The sequence below is a fragment of the Aethina tumida genome, chromosome 6, assembly GCF_024364675.1.
Source record: "Aethina tumida isolate Nest 87 chromosome 6, icAetTumi1.1, whole genome shotgun sequence".
In the NCBI taxonomy this organism is placed as follows: Eukaryota; Metazoa; Arthropoda; class Insecta; order Coleoptera; family Nitidulidae; genus Aethina; species Aethina tumida.
Window position 1 is genome coordinate 306,091 of NC_065440.1, and position 21,832 is coordinate 327,922.

General features: G+C 37.7%; 1 protein-coding gene across 1 annotated transcript; it reads left to right on the forward strand.

The window, feature by feature from the left end:
* The first annotated feature begins 12,229 nt into the window (after positions 1 to 12,229).
* On the forward strand, positions 12,230 to 13,444 carry LOC126265911 (uncharacterized). Its single transcript, XM_049968813.1, has one exon. It carries the CDS (start codon positions 12,230 to 12,232, stop codon positions 13,034 to 13,036), a length of 807 nt encoding a protein of 268 aa, XP_049824770.1. The 3' UTR covers positions 13,037 to 13,444.
* Positions 13,445 to 21,832: the final 8,388 nt, after the last annotated feature.

Consider the following 21,832-nt stretch of genomic DNA (forward strand, 5'->3'; position numbering starts at 1 on the left):
CAATCTCAGGAAACTTAGACGCATCAGATGGTGAATATTATGATAAATGCATTAACCAAATCGAAAAAGATGAAAAACATATCGAAAACTTAATGAAAAATCAAATACTAATTACTACTTCAACAATTAAAAATTTCAATTATACTATTCAAAAACTCCAAATTGACGAAGAAACGTTTAACAATGATATAAAAATTATTGATATTATGATCTCTAACATAACCGACAATATGAATCTACTTGAAGCGAAAATTAAAGTTTTCAATCTCTGCGAACAATTATTAGAATCTTTTATTTTTATCAATGGAGAACTTGACGATATTATAAATAGTTTAACTTTCGCGAAAATAAATATTGTGCATCCTTCTGTAATACAACCTCTAAACCTTTTAGATGAACTCTCAAAGATAAATTCAGAATTAAGAAAAGATAGCTTACCTTTAGATAACACTAAAGAAAACATTCCAAAATTCTTAAACATTATTAAATTAGATGCATATCAATCGAACTCTAAAATAATTTTTGTACTAAATATCCCAACAGTCCAAATAGACTCGTTTAAGCTATATCATTTATTTTCCCTTCCATTAAAAGATGATCGAACTAAACTTTTTCATACTATCCTAAATTCCCATAAATACCTAATCACATCCGATTTTAATCGACAGTATGCAGTAACAAATGACATAGATAAATGTCAAAATATAGACACAAAGACGAAAATAAGTAAAAACATTGTTCTATATCCTGTGGATAATAATGCCATTTGTGAAGCTCAAATTTTGATGAATCCAAGAAAAATTCCAGAAACATGTGTAGTTTCAACCTTTGATTACCAAGACTATAATATTCAACCTCTAAATACTAATAAATGGTTAATAGTGACTAGTAATCCTATATCTATCACTGTTACATGTGCCAATACTCCAACTGAAACTGAATTCACCAAAACTAATGTCATTATCCAATTAAAACCAATGTGTACCGGATACATAGGCGAAGTCAAAATTCAGAATCCAATTATACAGATGTAATAATAACTCCACAAATACCTTTTGAATGTTGCCTACATCTGCCAAAACAAGAAAAACTTCCGAAATTAAAACCTTTGAAAATTAACAAATTCAACCTAGATGAACTTAAAGTAGCAGAAACAAAATTGAATCAATATCAAGACCAGCTTGATGACCTTATCAACGAAACCATCATTACAAAACATTGGCCATGGTTCACTTACCTGTCAGTAACCATTATTGTTACTATCATAATTATCTACATATGCTGTAAAATAAGAAGAAGAAGGACCATCATAAATCGAATCACCTCTTCAAATCAATCTCCACCACCACCATCTGGACCAACAACGAGGATTCAACCCCTTCTTTCAAGATCGCAACGAAGACGTCCCTCCATTTGACGAGTGCGCGATCCTACCATTGAACAAAACGAACTTTCCGAAGTGATATTTAATGACAATAATAGTGTTAAATTTGTGCCAGTTTAAATTATGAACTTTTATGAACTATTATAAAACTCCTTTATAACTTTATAATTTTATTTTTTTTTTTGATTTTTATTCTTCGATAGAATAAAACTCTTTTAAAACGGGGAGTTGTTATATCTGATAGATAAGCACATTATATTATTTATCTGCGCATTAGAAATATAATACTTCTTTGTGCATTGTTAAATATTTCTTAGTTGCAAGGACATACTCTAGAATTAGAACATCTTAGTTTGTAAAATATTATTCTTTGTTAGTATAAGTTATAAATAGGTACCTCTATACCTCCCCCTACTGTATCGCATTCATTCCTATTCCTATTATTATTCTAATTCTTATTTCATCATTCCAATTCCATCTTCAATAAGTATTTTGTATTCTAACTTTCTGTTCAACTAAATATAGTAATAAATTGTATAAGTAAAATAAAAGTTTTTTAAAAATATAAATAAGTGTCGTGATTCGCAACATCGATGTCTAAAACATTAAGAGGAAAAATCAAAACAAATACAAATTTATTTAATAACAGCAAAAACAAAAGAGTATTTGAAGCATTCCATTTTTAACATTATTTGCTATATTTCACATAGCATGAATTAAACTGAAATTACAGAGAAAAAATCAAGTAGTCATAGGCACAGGTTACCTTTCGAAACAATATTAACATAAAGTAGCAAAAGTAAATATTAATGAGAATAATTGTTTGAATATTAAAATTTTATTATTAATAATATCTATAGTTGTTCGGGTTTATTGGTTGACGTTTATTGGAATTATTTCCTAACGTTTCACTAGCACGAGTGGCTAGCACCTTTAGAGATTTGATTTGGTCCGTGTCACTTTGATATCTGATTGACAACTAAATGACATCTTAGACAATTGATATTCTTGAAATTTCGTGCTGTTCGTTGGCCGTTCTTATCTGCTTAGCGATTTTAGTGTTTTTGAGCACAAACGAAACTGCATCTTGGAACAATCAGTCAAGTCTGTTGTAGTTGAACATGCAATGTTAGATGGAAATCACAAGATAAAATTACAAGATACACAATTGCTTGCCTCGACAACCAGATATCGCAAGAGAGTGATTAGGGAAGCGACTTAAATCCTTAAGCACGGAAACTTCAACTGAAAAGAAGAAGCATTGAAACTCGATAAAATATGGACACCAATGCTCAAAAACACTAAAATCGGTAAGCAGATAAAGGCCAACTAACAGAACGAAATTTCTAGAACATCAATTGTCTAAGTTATTTAGAATATTAGACCTTTGAAGATGCTAGCTACTCGTACTAGCGAAACGTTAGGAAATAATTCCAACAAACGGCGACCAATAATCCCGAATCACTATAGATATATTGAAAAATGGTTTGTACAGAATGAACATTCATCGGTGGATTAGATCTAATTGATCGTAACTTACGGGACTTATTAAATTAGTGTAATTTAACATTTACACTAATTACATAACATAGACAAGTCAAATATATTCAATTGCATAAATACTAGTTTACATGAATGAATATAAAATTATTTAATAGTAATTAGCTTAACTTCGAAGTGAAATATGTTTTGTTAAACTTAAATATATAAATATAATTATTACCATTTTTTAAATTAAGTAATTAAACAGAAACATATTTTTTAACTTTGTTTTTTGTGTTTGAAATGTATGTTAAAGAACATATTCTTATCATATACAAATAAAAAAAAGATTACTAACCTTCAATTATTCATGTCGTATCTTGCATAAATTGCAATACAGCATTATGGCATCGCGTGTAGAAATTATTTTTTTAACCTCCAATTAAACAGATATGTCATTGCCATGGTCACCTAAAATTATTACCAATTTTACATATTCAAATTGATAAATTAATATGAACCAAAACAATTTATATTATGTTGAATCCCTCCATATTCTTAATTTAGGGCGCCAGAAGATTTTCAGATGGGGTGCCTGCGAAGAAACCACGACTCTTAGACACTAAAGTTTTATACATCAACACGTGGTCCCTGGTTTTCTTCAGTTTCAAACTACAGTACATAAATTAGAATGTAAACAAAAAATACACAAACAGGAACACTCACCGTCACCAGGACAAATATAGCACACGTTATACAATCAGTATCCCTGGGGATGACGAAGAAAAACCTGGAAAATTAACCAACCACCTCGTGGTTGTTCCACTAGCAACTGACACTTTGTACACACTTTGTTTCCGAAATGGCCACCATAGAAATCCTAAGAAGTACCAACCCAATGTTATAAATAAGAAATATTACTGGGCACGATATCGGGATGCGGCCATTTTGAAAGCGGTGTTGCCATTTCTTATAGACTACAGATGTCTATTTGTCCATCTGTCACTTAATTTATATTAAATGAGTATAGGTTAGGTTTTTTTTATATAAGGGGAAAGTCAGAAGACAGAAAACCCCCCCGGGTACCGATCCAAAAGGTCTCAACCCAGATGGATAACGCATACGTGTAAGCGTATGCGGGTGAGCTGAACCAGAAGACTAAAGCTGACGTAGACGCCAGCCCACTGTCAACTGGTTCGAGAAGAACAAGTCCAATCTGAGGAAGATCGGAGATCTTCCTGGGGATGGATTAGACTTGCAGGTGTTGGATCCGTTAGCTCCCCACTACCACTGGCTTGTGGAGCGGTACTGAGCTCCGAGACCACGACAAGGTGGATCCGTCCTGGGGTAGGTTAAGTTTTTCTGATATATATATATATATATATATATATATATATATATATATATATATATATATATATATACGACTCTTAATTGTTTGACTATTAGTTGTAATCCTGTGCCTGTTAGTTCAATTACATTGTAAGGACTATTTGCGTGTTATTTAATATTCGAAATGGCCGATAGTCCTGACCGCGCTGCGACATCAGAAGTGGGATCAGGATCTGAATCAGGATCTGGATGTGGTGGAAGTGAAGTGAAGTGGGAGTCGCTATTGGAACAACAAAATAGGAACTTTTTGGCTCTTCTACAAGCTCTGTGGCCACCGTCGAATCAGGTCAGTGTAGAATTGCCAGAGTTTGATCCGGATATAGAGAACGCTGATGCACAAGCTTGGATCTCGACGGCAGATATGTGCATTTCGGACAAATCAGTGAGTGGTGCTCCCTTGATAATTTTGCTTAGTAAAGCTTTAAGGGGTCAAGCATCCTCTTGGCTATCAAAAGTGACATACCCGGAGATGACGTGGTCGGAATTTAAAGACATTTTTGCGTCAAGATATCATTGTCCCGAAACAACAGCGACTGTTTTTCTAAATTTCCAAAACAGTAAGCCAAAGGATGATGAATGTCTTGCATCGTATGCAGCTCGCCAAATGACGTCGCTAATGACTAGGTGTTCGAATCTGACAAGAGAAGAAATTCTAGCGAGTGCAGTTCTTGCACATATCGCATCATTCGAACCCAGGACTCGTCGACTTGCGATTACCTCCGACATCGATACAAGAGCTAAACTGCTAAAAGAACTGACCGTTTTTTCTTATATGAAAAGGAAATCCACGACGAACGACCTCGACCACAACCCCAATAAAAAGCCTAAATTACCAATGGCATCAACAATATGTTACAATTGTGGGAAATTGGGTCATAAATCGGACAAGTGTCGGAGCTCAAGAAATAATGAGAACCAGATGTCGAGACCCAGTACCTCGAGTGGACACCCATCATTCAATGGACCAAATTCAACGAAGCCATCGATTGCCTGTTTCAAGTGTGGACGACAGGGACACTTTGCATCACGTTGTACTGTACCCAACCACTTAGACGCCAATCCGTAGTCGAAGGGATCAAGTACCGAGCGTCGCGTCAACATGTGTTTGGTAAACACACCTTCAGGCACTTTAAAAGATAAGGGTGAGAAGTTTTCATTTTGTTTTGATTCCGGGTCGGAATGTTCGCTCATTAAAAAATCTATATCACTTAAGCTTAATGGTAAACGATTTTCTAATGTTGTTGTTATGACTGGCATCGGACAGATGAGTATAAACAGCTTTTAGCTGTTGTCGAAATTGATAATACTCTCTCGAAGTATTGTTTCACTTTTTACCGGATTATTGTTTGCAACATGACATAATGATTGACCGAGAAATTTTGAGTAAAGGATTAGCTGTTCATATGACATTTGAGGAATTTAGCATAAAGAAAATCAATGTAGTTAACATGTGCGTTTTAAACGATTCCTACAAAATTAATTTTCAAAATTTAGACATAGAAACTGACAAAAGCTAGATATTCTTTTAATATGGAGAAATGTTCTTTTCTAAAAAAAGAAAAAAGTCTATTCAATAGTAGAATATGGGGCACTTGAGACAGACAGCGTAGGTGTGACGTCACGCCTCCCCCCTCCCCTCTGGCGCCAGTGGGGCACTTGAGACGAACAGCGTAGGAGTGACGTCACGACCCTGTCGGCACGTGCCGCCCATCTGTTTGGGTGGTTGCTGGCCTTTGTCGGCAAGTGAGCACGCGCCACCCCTCTGTTTGGGGCGGTTTGTAGCCTTTGTCGGCATGTGGGCACGCGCCACTCATCTGTTTGTGATGGTTTATAGCCTTTGTCGGTATGTGGGCAAGCGCCACCCTTGTCGTGGGCCACCTCAGACCAAAAGCGTAGGTGTGACGTCACGAGTGTATGATATGCGCACCTTTCGTGGGGCACTTCAGACCAAAAGCGTAGGTGTGACGTCACGAGTGTATGATATGCGCACCTTTCGTGGGGCACTTCAGACCAAAAGCGTAGAAGTGACGTCACGAGTGTATGAGTCATGGGCCACCACCACAGACCAAAAGCGTAGAAGTGACGTCAAGAGTGTATGACATGCGCACCTTTCGTGGGCCACTTGAGTCCAAAAGCGAAGGAAGACGCGTATGCGCGCATTTGTTTATTTTACCTGTTCGTGGACCACTTCAGACCAAAAGCGTAGAAGTGACGTCACGAGTGTATGAGTCGTGGGCCACCTCAGGCCAAAAAACGTAGGAAGACGCAAGAGTGAATGAAAATGCAATTAATTTATAATTATGATTTATTACATATTAAAAACAAAAACATATCAATAAGTTAACAATTTATTATTATTATTGTACATTTATATTACAATTTATTATACATTTTGTTATTTCGATACATGAAAAAGAGGTGAAAAAGTTCTTTCTTTCGTTGTTGCTTTCGAATCCCCGTCGTTGATTGCTGCAAATACCGTGTTTCTAAACAGAAAACATACATATACAATATTAATTATTCAATGGTAATTTTTGTAGTGATACACCTTTTTTTGTGATTGATTATTTGACTGAGGCTCATAAGTGTAGTTGTGGTGGCTGCGATGTAAGCTGAGTGTACAAGTCCGTTTCTCACCCGGTTGTACGCATTGAATATATCAAAAACAAAATAGACAAATTGTATGTACCATATATATCTATATAATATTAATAATTCAAAGTTACCTTTTTTTTTTATATTATTATATTAATTTTTAATTTCCACTTAATTAGTTCCTAGGGACCTTGTACCCGAATGGCCGAGAACTGTTGTCATCCATGAAGAGTCTCTTCGTTGAATTCGTTCTGTAGGTCTTTGTCTCCTCTTTGGTTACTACACGATGATCTTTTGTCCGCACAAAGTTCATCGACGTCAAATGAATGGGATCTGTTTTTTCTAGAACCATTTGTTTAATTTTCTCAAAATTAATCAGCCGAGAAGCACTGTATGTTAAGGCGATCCCTTTCACCTTACAAACATGTTCGATACACTGCTTCGTCGTTGACCACACCGAGTATGCGTAATTTTTCGGCCCGCCCGAAACAAATTCCGTGATGTAGGAACCGATACCGTAAGCCTCCAGCTCATCGGTCATGTCCCCAATGAATTTTCCAGTCGGGGGATCTGGAAAATGGCTGCTTGACACATAGATAACGGAATCGGTGTCGTAGTATAAAACTCGTGTATCCAACATCTCTAGATATTCGTACAACTTCAAACGGGCCTGTGCTGTAACAAAAGCTGCAATTACCACATTCACAGTAGGCAGAGATTCCACAGCCTCGTCGGCGTACTCCCAGTTGATTACAACAGTTTGTTCATTCACAGGAGTTATACTGTTGACATTCTTCGACGGATGCGCAAGGAGATCAAAGCATTCCTGAGGATCGTTGACGATGGTCGTTTGTGGTTGGTTTTCACGTTGTCCAAACTTTCCCCAGAACGAATTCAACATTAATTTGGCGAGGGATCGAAGACCAGGGTTATTTTCGATGCGTTCCGGTGTTAGCTTCACTTTTTCAGCTTCTTCAAAATCCACCAGATATTGTTGTTGTTTCACCACATCGTTTATGCAATCCGCGGGCCAGCCGGAGGCTTCCTGTTTAATTTTGATGAATTTATTCATCATTTCTGTGAATAAACCCGGCTGACCCGCCGCATGGTTGTATTGACGCGTTTCGTAGGTCCACACTTCAAACACTTCCACAATCCTGTAGCCTTTTTCCAATGCTTTCACGACTTCTGCAATTACCCATGTCCCTGTGAACAATCGTTCTTCCTCTGTATGGCAACACTCACGCTGCTGTGAACTTTCACCACAGCTGTTGCAAAGGGCGAACATTAACTTTCCCTTCATCCTGACAGGGAGAACGGGGTGGTACAACTGCGCGGGTGGTAAAATTTTACATTTCACCATGCCATCTACGGTGGATAAATCAATGTCCCGGGCTGCAGATCCTACATAAATTGTGGGGTGTCCTAGAGGAAATCGGCCGTACTTGCACACAAAAGGGTACAACGAACATACATCGATGTATTTGATGCGCTCACCCTCGTTACATTTGTAGTATGTAACAGTGTTTCCGGTTCGACCTCCATAAAAACCGTCACGAGGATTCAATGGTGTTGTTGCCAACACGGGATGGTTTTCGACAAAATCACGCACTTCACAACTCTGTTTTAATAATGCGCGGAAGTTACATTCCCACATTTCGATGACTTCAAATCCCAGGTTGCGAAGTCGAGTCGTTTTAATGGTGGTGGCCTCGTAACGATTTCGCATGGTATCCATTTTACCTCCTCCAATCGATGTGTCTCGGTGAAATTTGAAACAGCTGGTGCATCCATGGAAGTAACAACCGTGAAACTCGAATACCTGACGCTGCTCCTCGTTAAAACCGTCAACTTTGAGTCCTCCTCCTACTAGGTGTTCTCGACCTGTACCGGCGTGGTGTATGGTGATTCCTCGTACGTTCTCCTCCCACAACAACCATTGTAAAGCGATAACCGATTGATTATCAGCCAATCGGTAACCACCACGGGGAATAACGGCGATTGTATCGGCTTCCAGATAGTTTCGTGCAAACACCTTATTACACGCTGATGCTATTGTTGTTGCTTCGGTGAATGGACAAACCTTACACTCGTTAAGAAGCATCGACCTAAATGAAAGACAGGCTCTCATTAGTATTTCAACGTCCGACTTGCAATATGCCACGATTTCCTCCTGGAAATTAAAAACATCATTCTGATGCTCTTGATGCCAGTTTAAAAACGTATGTCGGTCCTCGGGCTTCATCTGATTCGGACCGTAAAATTCAGCAGATGGTAAAGGACCCACGTATTGCTGATTTTCCAGGGTGTTAAACAAGTGTGGAAAATAACCCTTCTTAAAGTTTCCAGCAAGGCCGAAAGCTTTAGGTAACTTTGCCAGAGCCATTGGAAAATAATTTAGCGAGTCCAAAAATCGCACATTTCCCACCTCAGCCAAAATAATTTTTGTCCCCCGCATAATTAAGTTTGGCTTGATGTCCGTTTTGGTGAGAATATAGTTCAGGATGAACTGATGGTCGAATGCTTGACCGTTATGTGCAATCACTGTCACTCTTTTGAAAATTTTCCTTTGATTCAACACAAAGTTCATAAAATTTTCAATAGGGTTGTTGATAATTACGTGGGTCCTTACGCCGCATTTTTCACAAAATTCCACTTCCGTATCTAAACAGTTGGAACAACACAATTTAAACACACACAATGTGGTTTCATGCACTGCACTGCCGTCGGTCTGAATGGTGTCCTGTCGTGTTTCCAAATCGTAAAATATGAATAATAAATCAGTAAGGCAGGGTTCCTTTGTGTTTGGCTGAATATAACACTGTTGATTTATCTGATGGTGTTTTTTACAGATCTTACAAAAAATTTCACCACATTCATGCCTACGTTTTCCATCGACAGTTTTAAAGCACCTTTGACACAATCGCAAGTCGGCACACACGTTGGATGTCTTCTTAATCCGTAGATGATTTTCCAAACATTTCCGGCTCCTGAAGTGACGATGACAATCCACACACTCTATTTTCTCCTCAGCCTCGCACCGTGGTGATTCACGACAGCACGGACAAATCCCATTGCAACGATGGTTGACGCGTGTATTGTAGGGAAGATTACATTCTTCGCAGTAGTAATCACAGGAAAACGCAGAGGTTAACGATACAATCGCGTTGTAATGTTCTTTGTGGAGTAGCAAATTAAGGGTTGGTCCTTCACTTTGTCCTTTAAAAATCACCTCTCGTCCACCGGCACCGTACTTGAACACAGTAATTCTGTATTCGGATAAAACCCTTTGGAATGCCTGCAACTCCTGAATCCCGGCACCCTCTGTGGGAATATCAACACCCGCTCTCTGGCACAGTTCCATAGCTCGTATTCCTTGTATTTGTCCAATGTCCCGGCGAACCTGTACGAATTGTGGATCACTGGTCAGTTTCGCGATTAACACAACAAGTGCCCGTGGCAGGCAAAGATTATCTGAATTTTTTATAACAATAATACCTCTTCTTGCAGCACATTCTTCTTCGAAACTATTATATTTTGTTTTCTGGGCACGCCCCATACCCACCGGCATCTTAATAACCGTCACTTTTATCTGAAAAGTTTCAGTGTTCACACCAGCCGAATTAGATTGGTATACTGATTGCACCAAATCGAGCACCTCATCAGCGGACACTGAATGCCTTGGTTTGAAGCGTGCCCAGGCTTCACCGCGAACAAGTTCACTACCAGAAAACGAAAAACCGACACGATCCTCCGGATTGAGTCCCTCCAATGAATGTTGAACAATTGAGGTTATTCCGTTGCGTATCCAATTCACGGGATGAATGTTCTCCGGAACGGGGTTAATTTTAAAGGAAACAGCTCGCTGGATTAGGTTAAAACGGCCAGTCGATTGTTCAACATCGTCTACAACTTGAAATGCTTGTTGTTGTTGTGGTTGTTGTTGTTGTTGTTGTTGTTGTTGTTGTTGTTGTTGTTGTTGTTGTTGTTCTTGCGATTCAATCTCATCTATTATGTGTAAACTCATGTTGTAGGACTCATCGTCATTATCTACAACGGAGGATTCATCTTTTGGAAAAAAATATAAATAAATTAATAAATATATAAATAATTTGTATACATATATATTTATAAATCAATTTACCATTGTTTGGTGTCAAGCCAAGTTCATCTATAACGTAGAAAATGATGTCTGAAGATTCAAGATTATTATCATCATTATCATTCACAAAGTGGAATGCGTTGTTTTCTGTAATAAACACAAATAAATAAATAAATAAAAATAAATAAAAACAACTTACCCATGATAGCAGAATAAAAAGGTGAAGTAGAAGTCTAAAAATAAAATAAAAAATACGAACAAAAATATTCGCGAGGATGATCAACAGAGCTATTCTTTCAAATAACAGTCAACAGTGTTAATAAACTGATGGTTAATGTAAGAATATGAAAATCTGAGCGGAAGACTCTAAATATAAGACCCTGTACCACCACCATCCCTACCATTACATTTCGAATGTGGGGGCGTTTCTTCTAGGGTGGTGATTTTTTCACTTCATTAGGTGGTGGTTGTTTCTTTTTATCTATTTGGTGGGAGTGGATGGTTACTTGTGAGTGGTTGACAACAAGGGTGTAGGTGTAAACAGTGAATTCCAGAGTGGGGTATTTTCTTTAAAACCATTTGTATTCTGAAGAATTAGACAGTCTAGAATTTTTATTTAATTCTTAAAATCATTGGCAATATGTCAGTCAGGGCAAACGTGATTGAGGTGAGTTTTTAGCTTATTATATTATTACAATTTACTTATTAAACATATATTTTCTTCTATAGGAAAATTGGGACGACGATTGCGGCGGGCCTTCCTTTTTTTGACACAGATTTTTACGTAAGGACGGAGAATCTACCGATCATCCGGTATCCACCTCACGGTCTCACTCGTGGGGAAAGAAAGGCGTTTAGACGTCGCGAGGGTGAACGTCACCAACGATTGAGGAGAGAGGCTGAGGTAGATGCGGCAGCGGAGGACGCTGAGGTGGTGGCAGCAGAGGCGGTGGCTAAGGCCACTGTAGCCAAAGCCGAAGCGGCAGAGCGCCGCGCCGTTGAGGCTGCGGCGACACTTGCTGGTCTCCAAATAGAGGCTAGACGGCTCCGCATCATTGCGGATTCATCAAGTGCAACAGCGAGGGGAATAGCCGTCTCCCTCGATGCAAAAAGACGGCATAAATAATATTTTATATATATATATATTGTATTGAGAAAGAATTTAATATTAAAAATATACGTTACAAATAAATTTGAATGTTTTTTTCAATTACCTCACTGATTGAAAACATCGGTGATAAATATGATGTACAGAGTGTTGACATTTCATTTCAATGTTGGTCATTGAGTATCGCGGTAATGGTTTATTAAACTCTGTTATTGACAACTTACCGTTTGAATTACATATACCATTTTATCAGTACTGTGGTCCTGGTACAAAATTGAAAAAACGACTAGCGAGAGGTGATACAGGTATCAACGAGTTGGACAAAGCCTGTAAACGACACGACATTGCCTACGAGGAAAATAAATCGCTGCAGGATAGACACAAGGCAGACTTTGTTTTGGAAAACGAGGCGTGGAACCGAGTAAAAGCCAAGAACGCTAATTTGGGTGAAAAAGCAGCCGCGTGGCTTGTAACAACGGGAATGAAGATAAAAAGGAAGCTCGGAATGGGTCATCGTACACAACACCAATCAAAAATTTCATTCAAGAAAGACATTGTCGACAAAATCGATAAAAAGATTTTAAAATCGGTCGACATAAAACCAGGTAGCAAGTCACTACGAAAAATCGCTGCAGCGGCAATAAAAATAGCCAAAGTCAACACTAAACGAATTGGGGGTCGAAAAAACGTGAAGATACCTAGAACAATTCCGTTTAGTTCGAAACAAGGAGGAATTCTGCCATTACTGCCAATTCTCGCTGGTTTATCAAGTCTTGGAGCATTAATGGGTGGTGCTGCCGGTGTGGCAAAAACAATAGTCGACGCGAAAAATGCGAAGAAGAATCTAGATGAACAGAAACGACACAATCAACGCATGGAGCAAATAGGAAAAAAGGGTAGTGGATTGTACTTACGAAAAAACCCAAAAGGGTACGGTTTGTTCTTGGAAAAAATTCCAAAAAACTACCGATAAGAGTGCCCGCACGAGCACTCTACGATCATGAAATAATCAAATTTGCCAAACAATTGAAAATACCCTATTTTAGAGGTGTTTTTATGCGTGACGCTCTACCTTTGTATCCTAAGAAAAACGAAAGTGCCGTCGTGAACCTGGACGATTCAACAAATTACGGAACTCACTGGGTTTGTTACGCAAAGAGAGGAAATCAAGTCAAGTATTATGATAGTTTTGGGGATTTACGACCACCGTTGGAGATAATTCGATACATGGGAAAAAATTGTCAAATTTATTACAATGTACACCCTGAGCAGAAGTTTAATGAGTCATCCTGTGGTCGTTACTGCTTGAAATTTTTATACAATATAAAACAATGAATACTTTGTCATACTATAATAATAATAATAAAGAAAAATCATTAATTTTAATTGAGTTTTATTTGATGACACACACACACACACACACACACACACACACACACACATGCACACACACACGCACACACACATCCACAATTGCTGTTGTTGTTGTTATTATTGTTGTTGCGTTTTCTATTATTTTGTGTTAAATAAGCAGTGAGCTAAACTATTACTCAGTCTTATTTGAAACGTTGTGAGAGCAATGTCATATATATTTACTCTTACAAGTACCAGCCACATATTAAATATCGATTTTGTAAATCCTATTCAGTTGGATCCCGAAGTACAGTACGGGCTCGCCTTAATTGGATTTCATTCGTACAACAGTATTCCGAATATTGATTCAAATTGTAATACGTTTAACTACCGGAACATAGCCAATCGTATCGGATATATAGAAATCCCCGAGGGTGCATATGAAATAAGTGATATTGAAAAATATTTACGAAAGAGAATTATTCAAGATTCCATTGAAGACGAGTTAGCGGAAGGAAAGATTTTATCGATAAAACCTAACCATAACACCCTCAAGTGCGAAATATATAGCGAAACACTTGCAATTGACTTCAGCACACCGTCTTCTGTTGGGAAATTGTTGGGTTTTTCGGCAAAACTTCTAGAAACAGGAACACTTTACGAATCTGACTTACCTGTGGATATAGTAAAGGTGAAAACATTACATATCGACTGTAACATTACCACGGGTGCATTTTACAAGGACAGACCGACACACACCATCTACGAATTTGCATTGGACAGCAACCCTGGCTACGCGATTGACGAAACGCCAAGACATATTATCTATCTCCCCGTAGTGAACAGAAATCAAATTTCAAACATTTCACTGCAGATTTTGGATCAAAATTTTGAACCTGTTAATTTCCGAGGGGAGGAAATTATTATCCGATTGGAATTGAAAAAGCTCACGTAAAATGGGTTTGACTTTCGATTACTATAATTCGGACAACAACAGTACAAATCCATCAGTATATGAAAAACCGTCATCGTGTGTGAATCAGCTTAATTATCAACAGCAAAATAAGAAACAGAAGCAGAAGCAGAAGCGCAGGCCGAAGCAACGTTTGACTCTAGACAACGTATTGTTTTTACAATCACTGGGTTACAATGTCGTTGTACAATCAGGTGTTCGAGGTCTACCGCAAACCACGGTACGACGAAACAATTCAAAAAATGGAAACTCGCACCTATTACCCATACATAAAATCGTTCAATAATAATGACGTTATTGAAATCTCCATAAACCAGAGGGATTCCTGGGTACTGATGCACGAGGCGGCAATTGTGATTGAAGGGGAGCTGAGAAGAGATGGAGGTGAAGGTGAAGTTTCACTGGTCAACAATGCTGGTGCATTTATGTTTGACAATATCACATACGAACTAAACGGAAAAGAAGTGGACTCTGTTCGTACACCGGGAATCGTCTCCACAATTAGAGGATATCTTTGTTACAATCAAATGGATAGCAATATTTTGAGTACGGCAGGATGGTGTTACCCAAACAATCTAGTTACGACCAAGAACAAGTCAACGTTTGTTTTAAGAATACCACTGCATCATCTGTTTGGTCTATTTATCGACTATAAACTAGCTCAATTTGGCAAACACACCTTAAGATTGGTCAGAGCTCGAAGCGATCTAGATGCTATTGTGTGTAAATCCTTGAAAGATACAGCGCCCACCTCAGGTATCATCAAAATGACCAACATTTGTCTAAAAGCACCCATTGTTGTTCCAAATGACATGCTGAAAATAAAATTGTTGGATTCGATAAAAAATGATAAACCTATACTTTTACCATTCAGAAGATGGGAATATCATGAACTGCCGCAATTAACAACTGGATCAACGAAGGAAATTTGGGGTGTCAAAACATGTACAGCTGTGGAGAGTCCACGATTTGTAATTGTTGCTTTTCAATCGGACAAAAGAGAAAATGATTCGGTTGATACGACCGTCTTTGATAATATGCACGCCTCGGAAGTACGGGTCGTGTTGAACGGTGAATATTATCCAGCTGAACGACAGGGTTTGAATTTTGCCAAACACAGTTATACCGAATCGCATTACAACTATACTCAGTTTTTTAACAATTTCAAACATGATGCATCCCAAGTAAAGCAACCTCTACTCGATTATTCAACGTTTAAGGATAATACCATATTTGTTATTGATTGCTCCAAAAGAAATACAGCACTGAAACTGGGTACTATAGATGTTAAATTGGAAATTGAATCGAGGGTCGCATTTCCCCAGAAAACAAAGGCATATTGCGTAATCGTGCACGATTGTGTTTTGGAGTATCTACCGCTAAGTGAAATTGTACGCACTGTGACTTAAATATAAGTTGAATATCGGCATCACAATGTGAATAGAACGAGAAAATATTTCATTGTGTAAACACCACAACGTCCACAACACTAGTAAACACATGGAATCCAACAAGCCTGTCGACGTCGACGTACCGGCGGACAACAACAACAACAACAGCAACATCAACAAGAACAAGGAATGTGAAAGTATTGTTGCAATGAATTGCTGGCGGGATGTTTTCGAAAATCCGTTTAGATTTAGAAATTTAAAATGTAAACCTGTAGTTAGAATAATTACACCAAGAAATGTATTGTAAAATTAATTGTGTGTACGAGTAGTAAAAATATCATAATAAAAAAAAATCCTAAAAATGACAGCAGTTTATCATTATCGATTCGACACAGGGTCGTAAACATCCTTCAACCTGTTGTGGTTGATAAGATTGCAACCACTTGTTGGGTGGGAAAAATATTTTGAGAGAAAACTATTTTAATGTTTGCCTAATGATTATAATCAATCCTAAATAGGGTAGAGCCGTTTATCATTAGCAGTTCGACACAGGGTCGTAAACATCCTTCAACCTGCTGTGGTTGATAAGATTGCAACCACTTGTTGGGTGGGAACAGTTTATCATTAGCGGATCGACACAGGGTCGTAAACATCCTTCAACCTGTTGTGGTTGATAAGATTGCAACCACTTGTTGGGTGGGAAAAATATTTTGAGAGAAAACTATTTTAATGTTTGCCTAAAGATTATAATCAATCCTAAATAGGGTAGAGCCGTTTATCATTAGCAGTTCGACACAGGGTCGTAAACATCCTTCAACCTGTTGTGGTTGATAAGATTGCAACCGCTTGTTGGGTGGGAACAGTTTATCATTAGCGGATCGACACAGGGTCGTAAACATCCTTCAACCTGTTGTGGTTGATAAGATTGCAACCGCTTGTTGGGTGGGAAAAATATTTTGAGAGAAAACTATTTTAATGTTTGCCTAAAGATTATAATCAATCCTAAATAGGGTAGAGCCGTTTATCATTAGCAGTTCGACACAGGGTCGTAAACATCCTTCAACCTGTTGTGGTTGATAAGATTGCAACCACTTGTTGGGTGGGAACAGTTTATCATTAGCGGATCGACACAGAGTCGTAACACATAAACCCTTCACCTAAATTATATTTTCATATTTCCGTATTTGTAATGAATTTCTATAAATTAATTAACCGTCTATATTTAACGTTTAGTTTCGAAATGTCATCGGTACCGAGCTCTTCGTCGCCGTCGTCGTCATCGGCGCCGTCGCTGTCACCGATCATCAAGTACATCTTAGAAAAAATTGAAGAATTTATTCAAACGTGTATAGATCGGGAAAAAATCAAGAGACTTGAACTGTATAAAAATAAAATTGAGAAGGTTGTTAATGTGCGCGAGATTTACACCGAATCTTCTGGTACACATTTTGAATCATGTATTTGGGCTAATCCAACGACTGTCGAGGGACCCGATACTTGTGAATGTTTTTACATATTCCGTGCAGTGTACGAAAGCAATCAACTGATGGGTTTAGACGCTGAGTTGTCTTCACACATTACCGCATCATCACCGTCCTTATCTTCGATGTCCGATTCTTCAGAGGCAATAAATCCATCACACTGTCTACAATTTTTATGTAAACCAGAGAGTTTCGATAAACTTATGATATGTACAATTGAAATGTTAGGCATTATAAGAGAGTTGCTCAAGAAATAACAATAATTTTTTTTTTTGCTGTAAATTTATCTTTTGTTTTATTCCTTTGTAAAATACTTATATACTTAGTCAAAATTTTAAACTGCTTCAGTGTAAGACAAACCAATCATGCAGTACATACAACAACGTCAAAAGTTACCCATTGAAAATCTAGATTATCTTGATGACGAAGCAGCAACAGGTGTAAAAAACAGAAGGCATGGTGAATTGTTACCCAACTCATTCAGAGCTCTGTTTATTGGACCTTCAAATTGTGGAAAAACAAATGCACTACTGGCTTTAATTTACGATCCGAACGGAGTACGTTTTGAAAATATTTACGTATATTCAAAAACTCTGTATCAGCCAAAGTACAAACTGCTCGAAGCCGTTTTAAATCGTGTCAAAGGAATAGAATATTTTCAGTTTAGTAACAAGGATGAGTTGATTGAACCGTCGGAAGCTAAATGCAATTCGGTATTTATATTTGACGATGTTATATGTGAAAAACAGAATAAAATTCGCGAGTATTACTCCATGTGTAGACACAAGAATATCGATGCCATGTTTGTAGCACAAACATACACCAGTGTATCCAAGCAACTCATTCGCGACAACAGCAATGTAATTGTACTATTTCGGCAGGACGAGAAAAATTTAAAGTATGTGTACAACGAACATGTGTCTCCCGACATGGCGTACGAACGATTCAAGGAATTGTGCTGCGACTGTTGGAGGGAAAATTATGGTTGTTTAGTGATTATTAAAGATTTTCCTCTGGACAATGGACGCTTCCGAAAAGGATTTGATCAATATATAAAAGTGTAAGTTTAACATACAACGGAAACAGTCGTGACAATGTCGTCAAACAATACTCAGGTTATGCGTAAAATCGATGAATTATCCCGCAACATACGAAAAAAATACCAGTTACTTAAACAAGACAAATTGGATAGTGAAGCAGTGTTGGGTGAACTATTTACCCCAATCACCAAACCATTAACTGAATTGACGGCCAAATTTAAAAATTCTGCAAAACAGACCACACCAGCAACAACACAGCAAAAGTTGTACAGCGACCCACCACAATTGAAGAAAATGGACGCCGATGACGACGATGACGTTTCCAAACAGTTAGAATCTGTAGATGAAATTTTTTACGATCCGGAACAATCAACTTTGTCCAAGAACAGTAACAGTGATGGTTCATATGACAGCACAAACGACATGTCGACTATCGTCTACACTCCTTTGACTCGTTCATACTTGGACTTGTATTTAAATGACTCTAAAAATAGGGAGGTCGATAAAACGTACGGTGTAAAGTACGATGTAGAAACGGAGCGATGGTTGATTGGAAATTCTGAAATTAATTTCGATACCGAACTGGATCGTTTTACAATTGGAGGTCGAACGTACGACGGCCGAAAAGGCATTTACGAGTTGTTGTTTAAAAAAAGACCCGTTTTTTTTACAAGACACGATACAAAAGCGTATTTAGAAATTTTAAAGTGTACTAATGTACATCGAAGAAATTATGCACCTAATGGCTCTATAAGAGGCACGAATACGCTGAAATACAGAAAAGTGATTAAGCCGCTTATGGAACAATCAAACAAGGGCTCATCAACTGGCAATGGAAGTAGAGGAGGAGGAGGAGGAGGAGGAGGAGGAGGATGGGAAGTACAGCGACAACAACAACAACAACAACGACGACGGCAACAACGACGAGTACCCTGTAATACGTTGAATAAGCCCATCGAATACGTTTATTGGGATGATGTAAACGAACTGGTACAACGTCTAAAACTATTGGTTTCGTCAAAACATGCCGGAAATAACGCACATGACAATGAGATTATTTCAATCATTGAAGAACTAAAAGAGAGTAGAATAATAAATTAAAAAAATTTAATGCATTTTAATCAGTGTAAGAATGGGGCTGAACAAGTTCGGACAGTCCTCACGCAAAGAGTTCACCAATAAGGATCATAAAAATTGCAAACCCGTCTTACTACCCTTTGAGTTTACTCGAGACGGAAATATTGATTGTAAAAGTCGAAAATTGTGTAATGTCTTGGCAGCCACGAACCTTCTCGACGCAGTAAACAAGGAATATGTAGATAAAAGGTTTGAGGATCATGAATACGAAATAATTGTTATAAAAGAGAGATTGGATAAAACTGTAGAATGGATATCATGGCTCATGAACCGATTAGATCCAGCGACACAATCAGATAATCAGTAAAGTGTGAGTGAAACCCTTCAGTTGACAGATGGCTAAACAGACTCGACATGGTAGCAGCAACAACAACAAAAACTACAACAATCGCAAACACCACAACGATAAAATTGACCTGGTAAATGAACTACACCGACCGATGCGTATAAATTTTCCAAGAAGACAAACCGTTGTTAAAGGATTGGATGATTTGTGGCAATCAGATCTTGGAATATTGGACAAGTATGCCAAATACAATAGAAACTATAAATACATACTGGTTGTGATTGATAGTTTCTCAAAGTATTTATGGGTGGAACCATTAAAATCTAAGACGGGGACCGAGGTGGCAAAAGCATTTGCAAAAATACTGACGGACAGACGACCGAAAAATCTTCAAACTGATCAGGGCACAGAATATTTCAACAGTTCATTCGAGCGACTGATGAAGCAGCACAACATAAATCATTACAATACGTTTAGCAGCAAAAAAGCAGCGATGGCTGAACGTGTAATACGAACAATAAAGGAGAAATTGTATAAACATTTTTCACTGAATGGAGAATACAAGTGGCTAGACGTAATTCCTAAAATAGTGTCGGATTATAACAATACAGTGCATCGAACAATTAAAATGAGACCGTCGGATGTGAACAAGGAAAATGAAGAACGTTTATACAGAGATGTGTATGCTGGCATTAAAATATGGACGGGACAGGGAAAATTTTCCGTCGGTGATTTTGTACGAATTAGCAAAGCAAAACATGTGTTTGAAAAGGGATACACTCCAAACTGGACCGCTGAAGTTTTCAAGATATTCAAAGTGGTGCACAGCAATCCGAGAACGTACATATTAAAAGATCTTGAGGGTACCATAATCAATGGTGGTTTTTATGAACAAGAACTGCAAAAGACAAAACACCCTGACCTGTTTCTAATCGAAAAGGTTTTACGTAGACGGGGTAATTTATTACTCGTCAAATGGTTGGGATATAAGAAAGAAGAATGGATTGACAAAAATAACGTTGTAGAGTAACCTGTAGAGACATGTTGAGATCTGTCGAGACCTGTTGTACAATTTTCTGGGGGTTAGTTGGGTGAGATTTCGTTATTTGTGTATGTGTATGTATGTTTAGTAGAGTTTCAAAACTCGGTCCGTGCAGACTAAATAGTGAATAAAATTGTAATAATATATAACGTAAAAAGAAAAAGACAACGAGATGAACTTTACGGACTCTTGTGGAACAACAATTGTGGATATTGCGGAGCAAGGCATCAATTACAATGCCGAGTTGGATCGCATGTGGAGGAACTTTCAAGTAGAGATTCAGAAAGAAAAACATCTTTTGTTTTGCACCACCCACGAATTCAGTCATGTTTGCCAATATGAAATTGAGTGTGGATTAAGTGTTGTCAGAGACTGTACACCTGTAGTTAGAATAGTGAACACCTGTGAAGATGAAACCAACGTGTCCTTTGACATTGAAGAATGGATAAACTTTATTCGAATTATTCAGAATATTTCAACTGAGCAACCGGAGGAGATGAGCAGTTTATCAGTTACATTTCAAAAAGTGTCCGAAGAAATTTGTTTATCATACGATCCGATATTTAATTGTGTAAATTTATATCGAGCAGACAGTTGTGTACTTTTACACAGGTGCGACATTGAAAATATTATTTTGTTAAATGGTATAATATGTAGTATAATAGAAATCTTGACAACGGCATTCCCCTCTCCTTTTCTTCCTCTTCATACCGATAATTGTTTGTAATTGTTAGAATATGTACGAATGTTACATTAATAATAATTAAATTTATATTGTAATTATTGTAGGTTTATCAGTTTAGTAATTATATTTGTAAAAAATATTATCCATTTTGTGAAATAAATACTGTATACTCTATTTCATTGTTTTATTTACATACATTTTAATTTACGACTAGGGTATTTTTATTGTGCATCATTGTCGTTCATTCAAGTTGAGATTTGATAACTTGTACAGACAAGTTGGATTTACTCTGTCAAGTCACGCCTACTACTACCACCACCACCAACACTATTTTGTGATTATTGGTCGGGAGGGTGAGGGTGAACTTTACTTTTTACATTT

Coding starts and splice junctions, on each gene's coding strand:
- LOC126265911 (XM_049968813.1), top strand. CDS start 12,230: ATGTTGGTCATTGAGTATCGCGGTAATGGTTTATTAAACTCTGTTATT.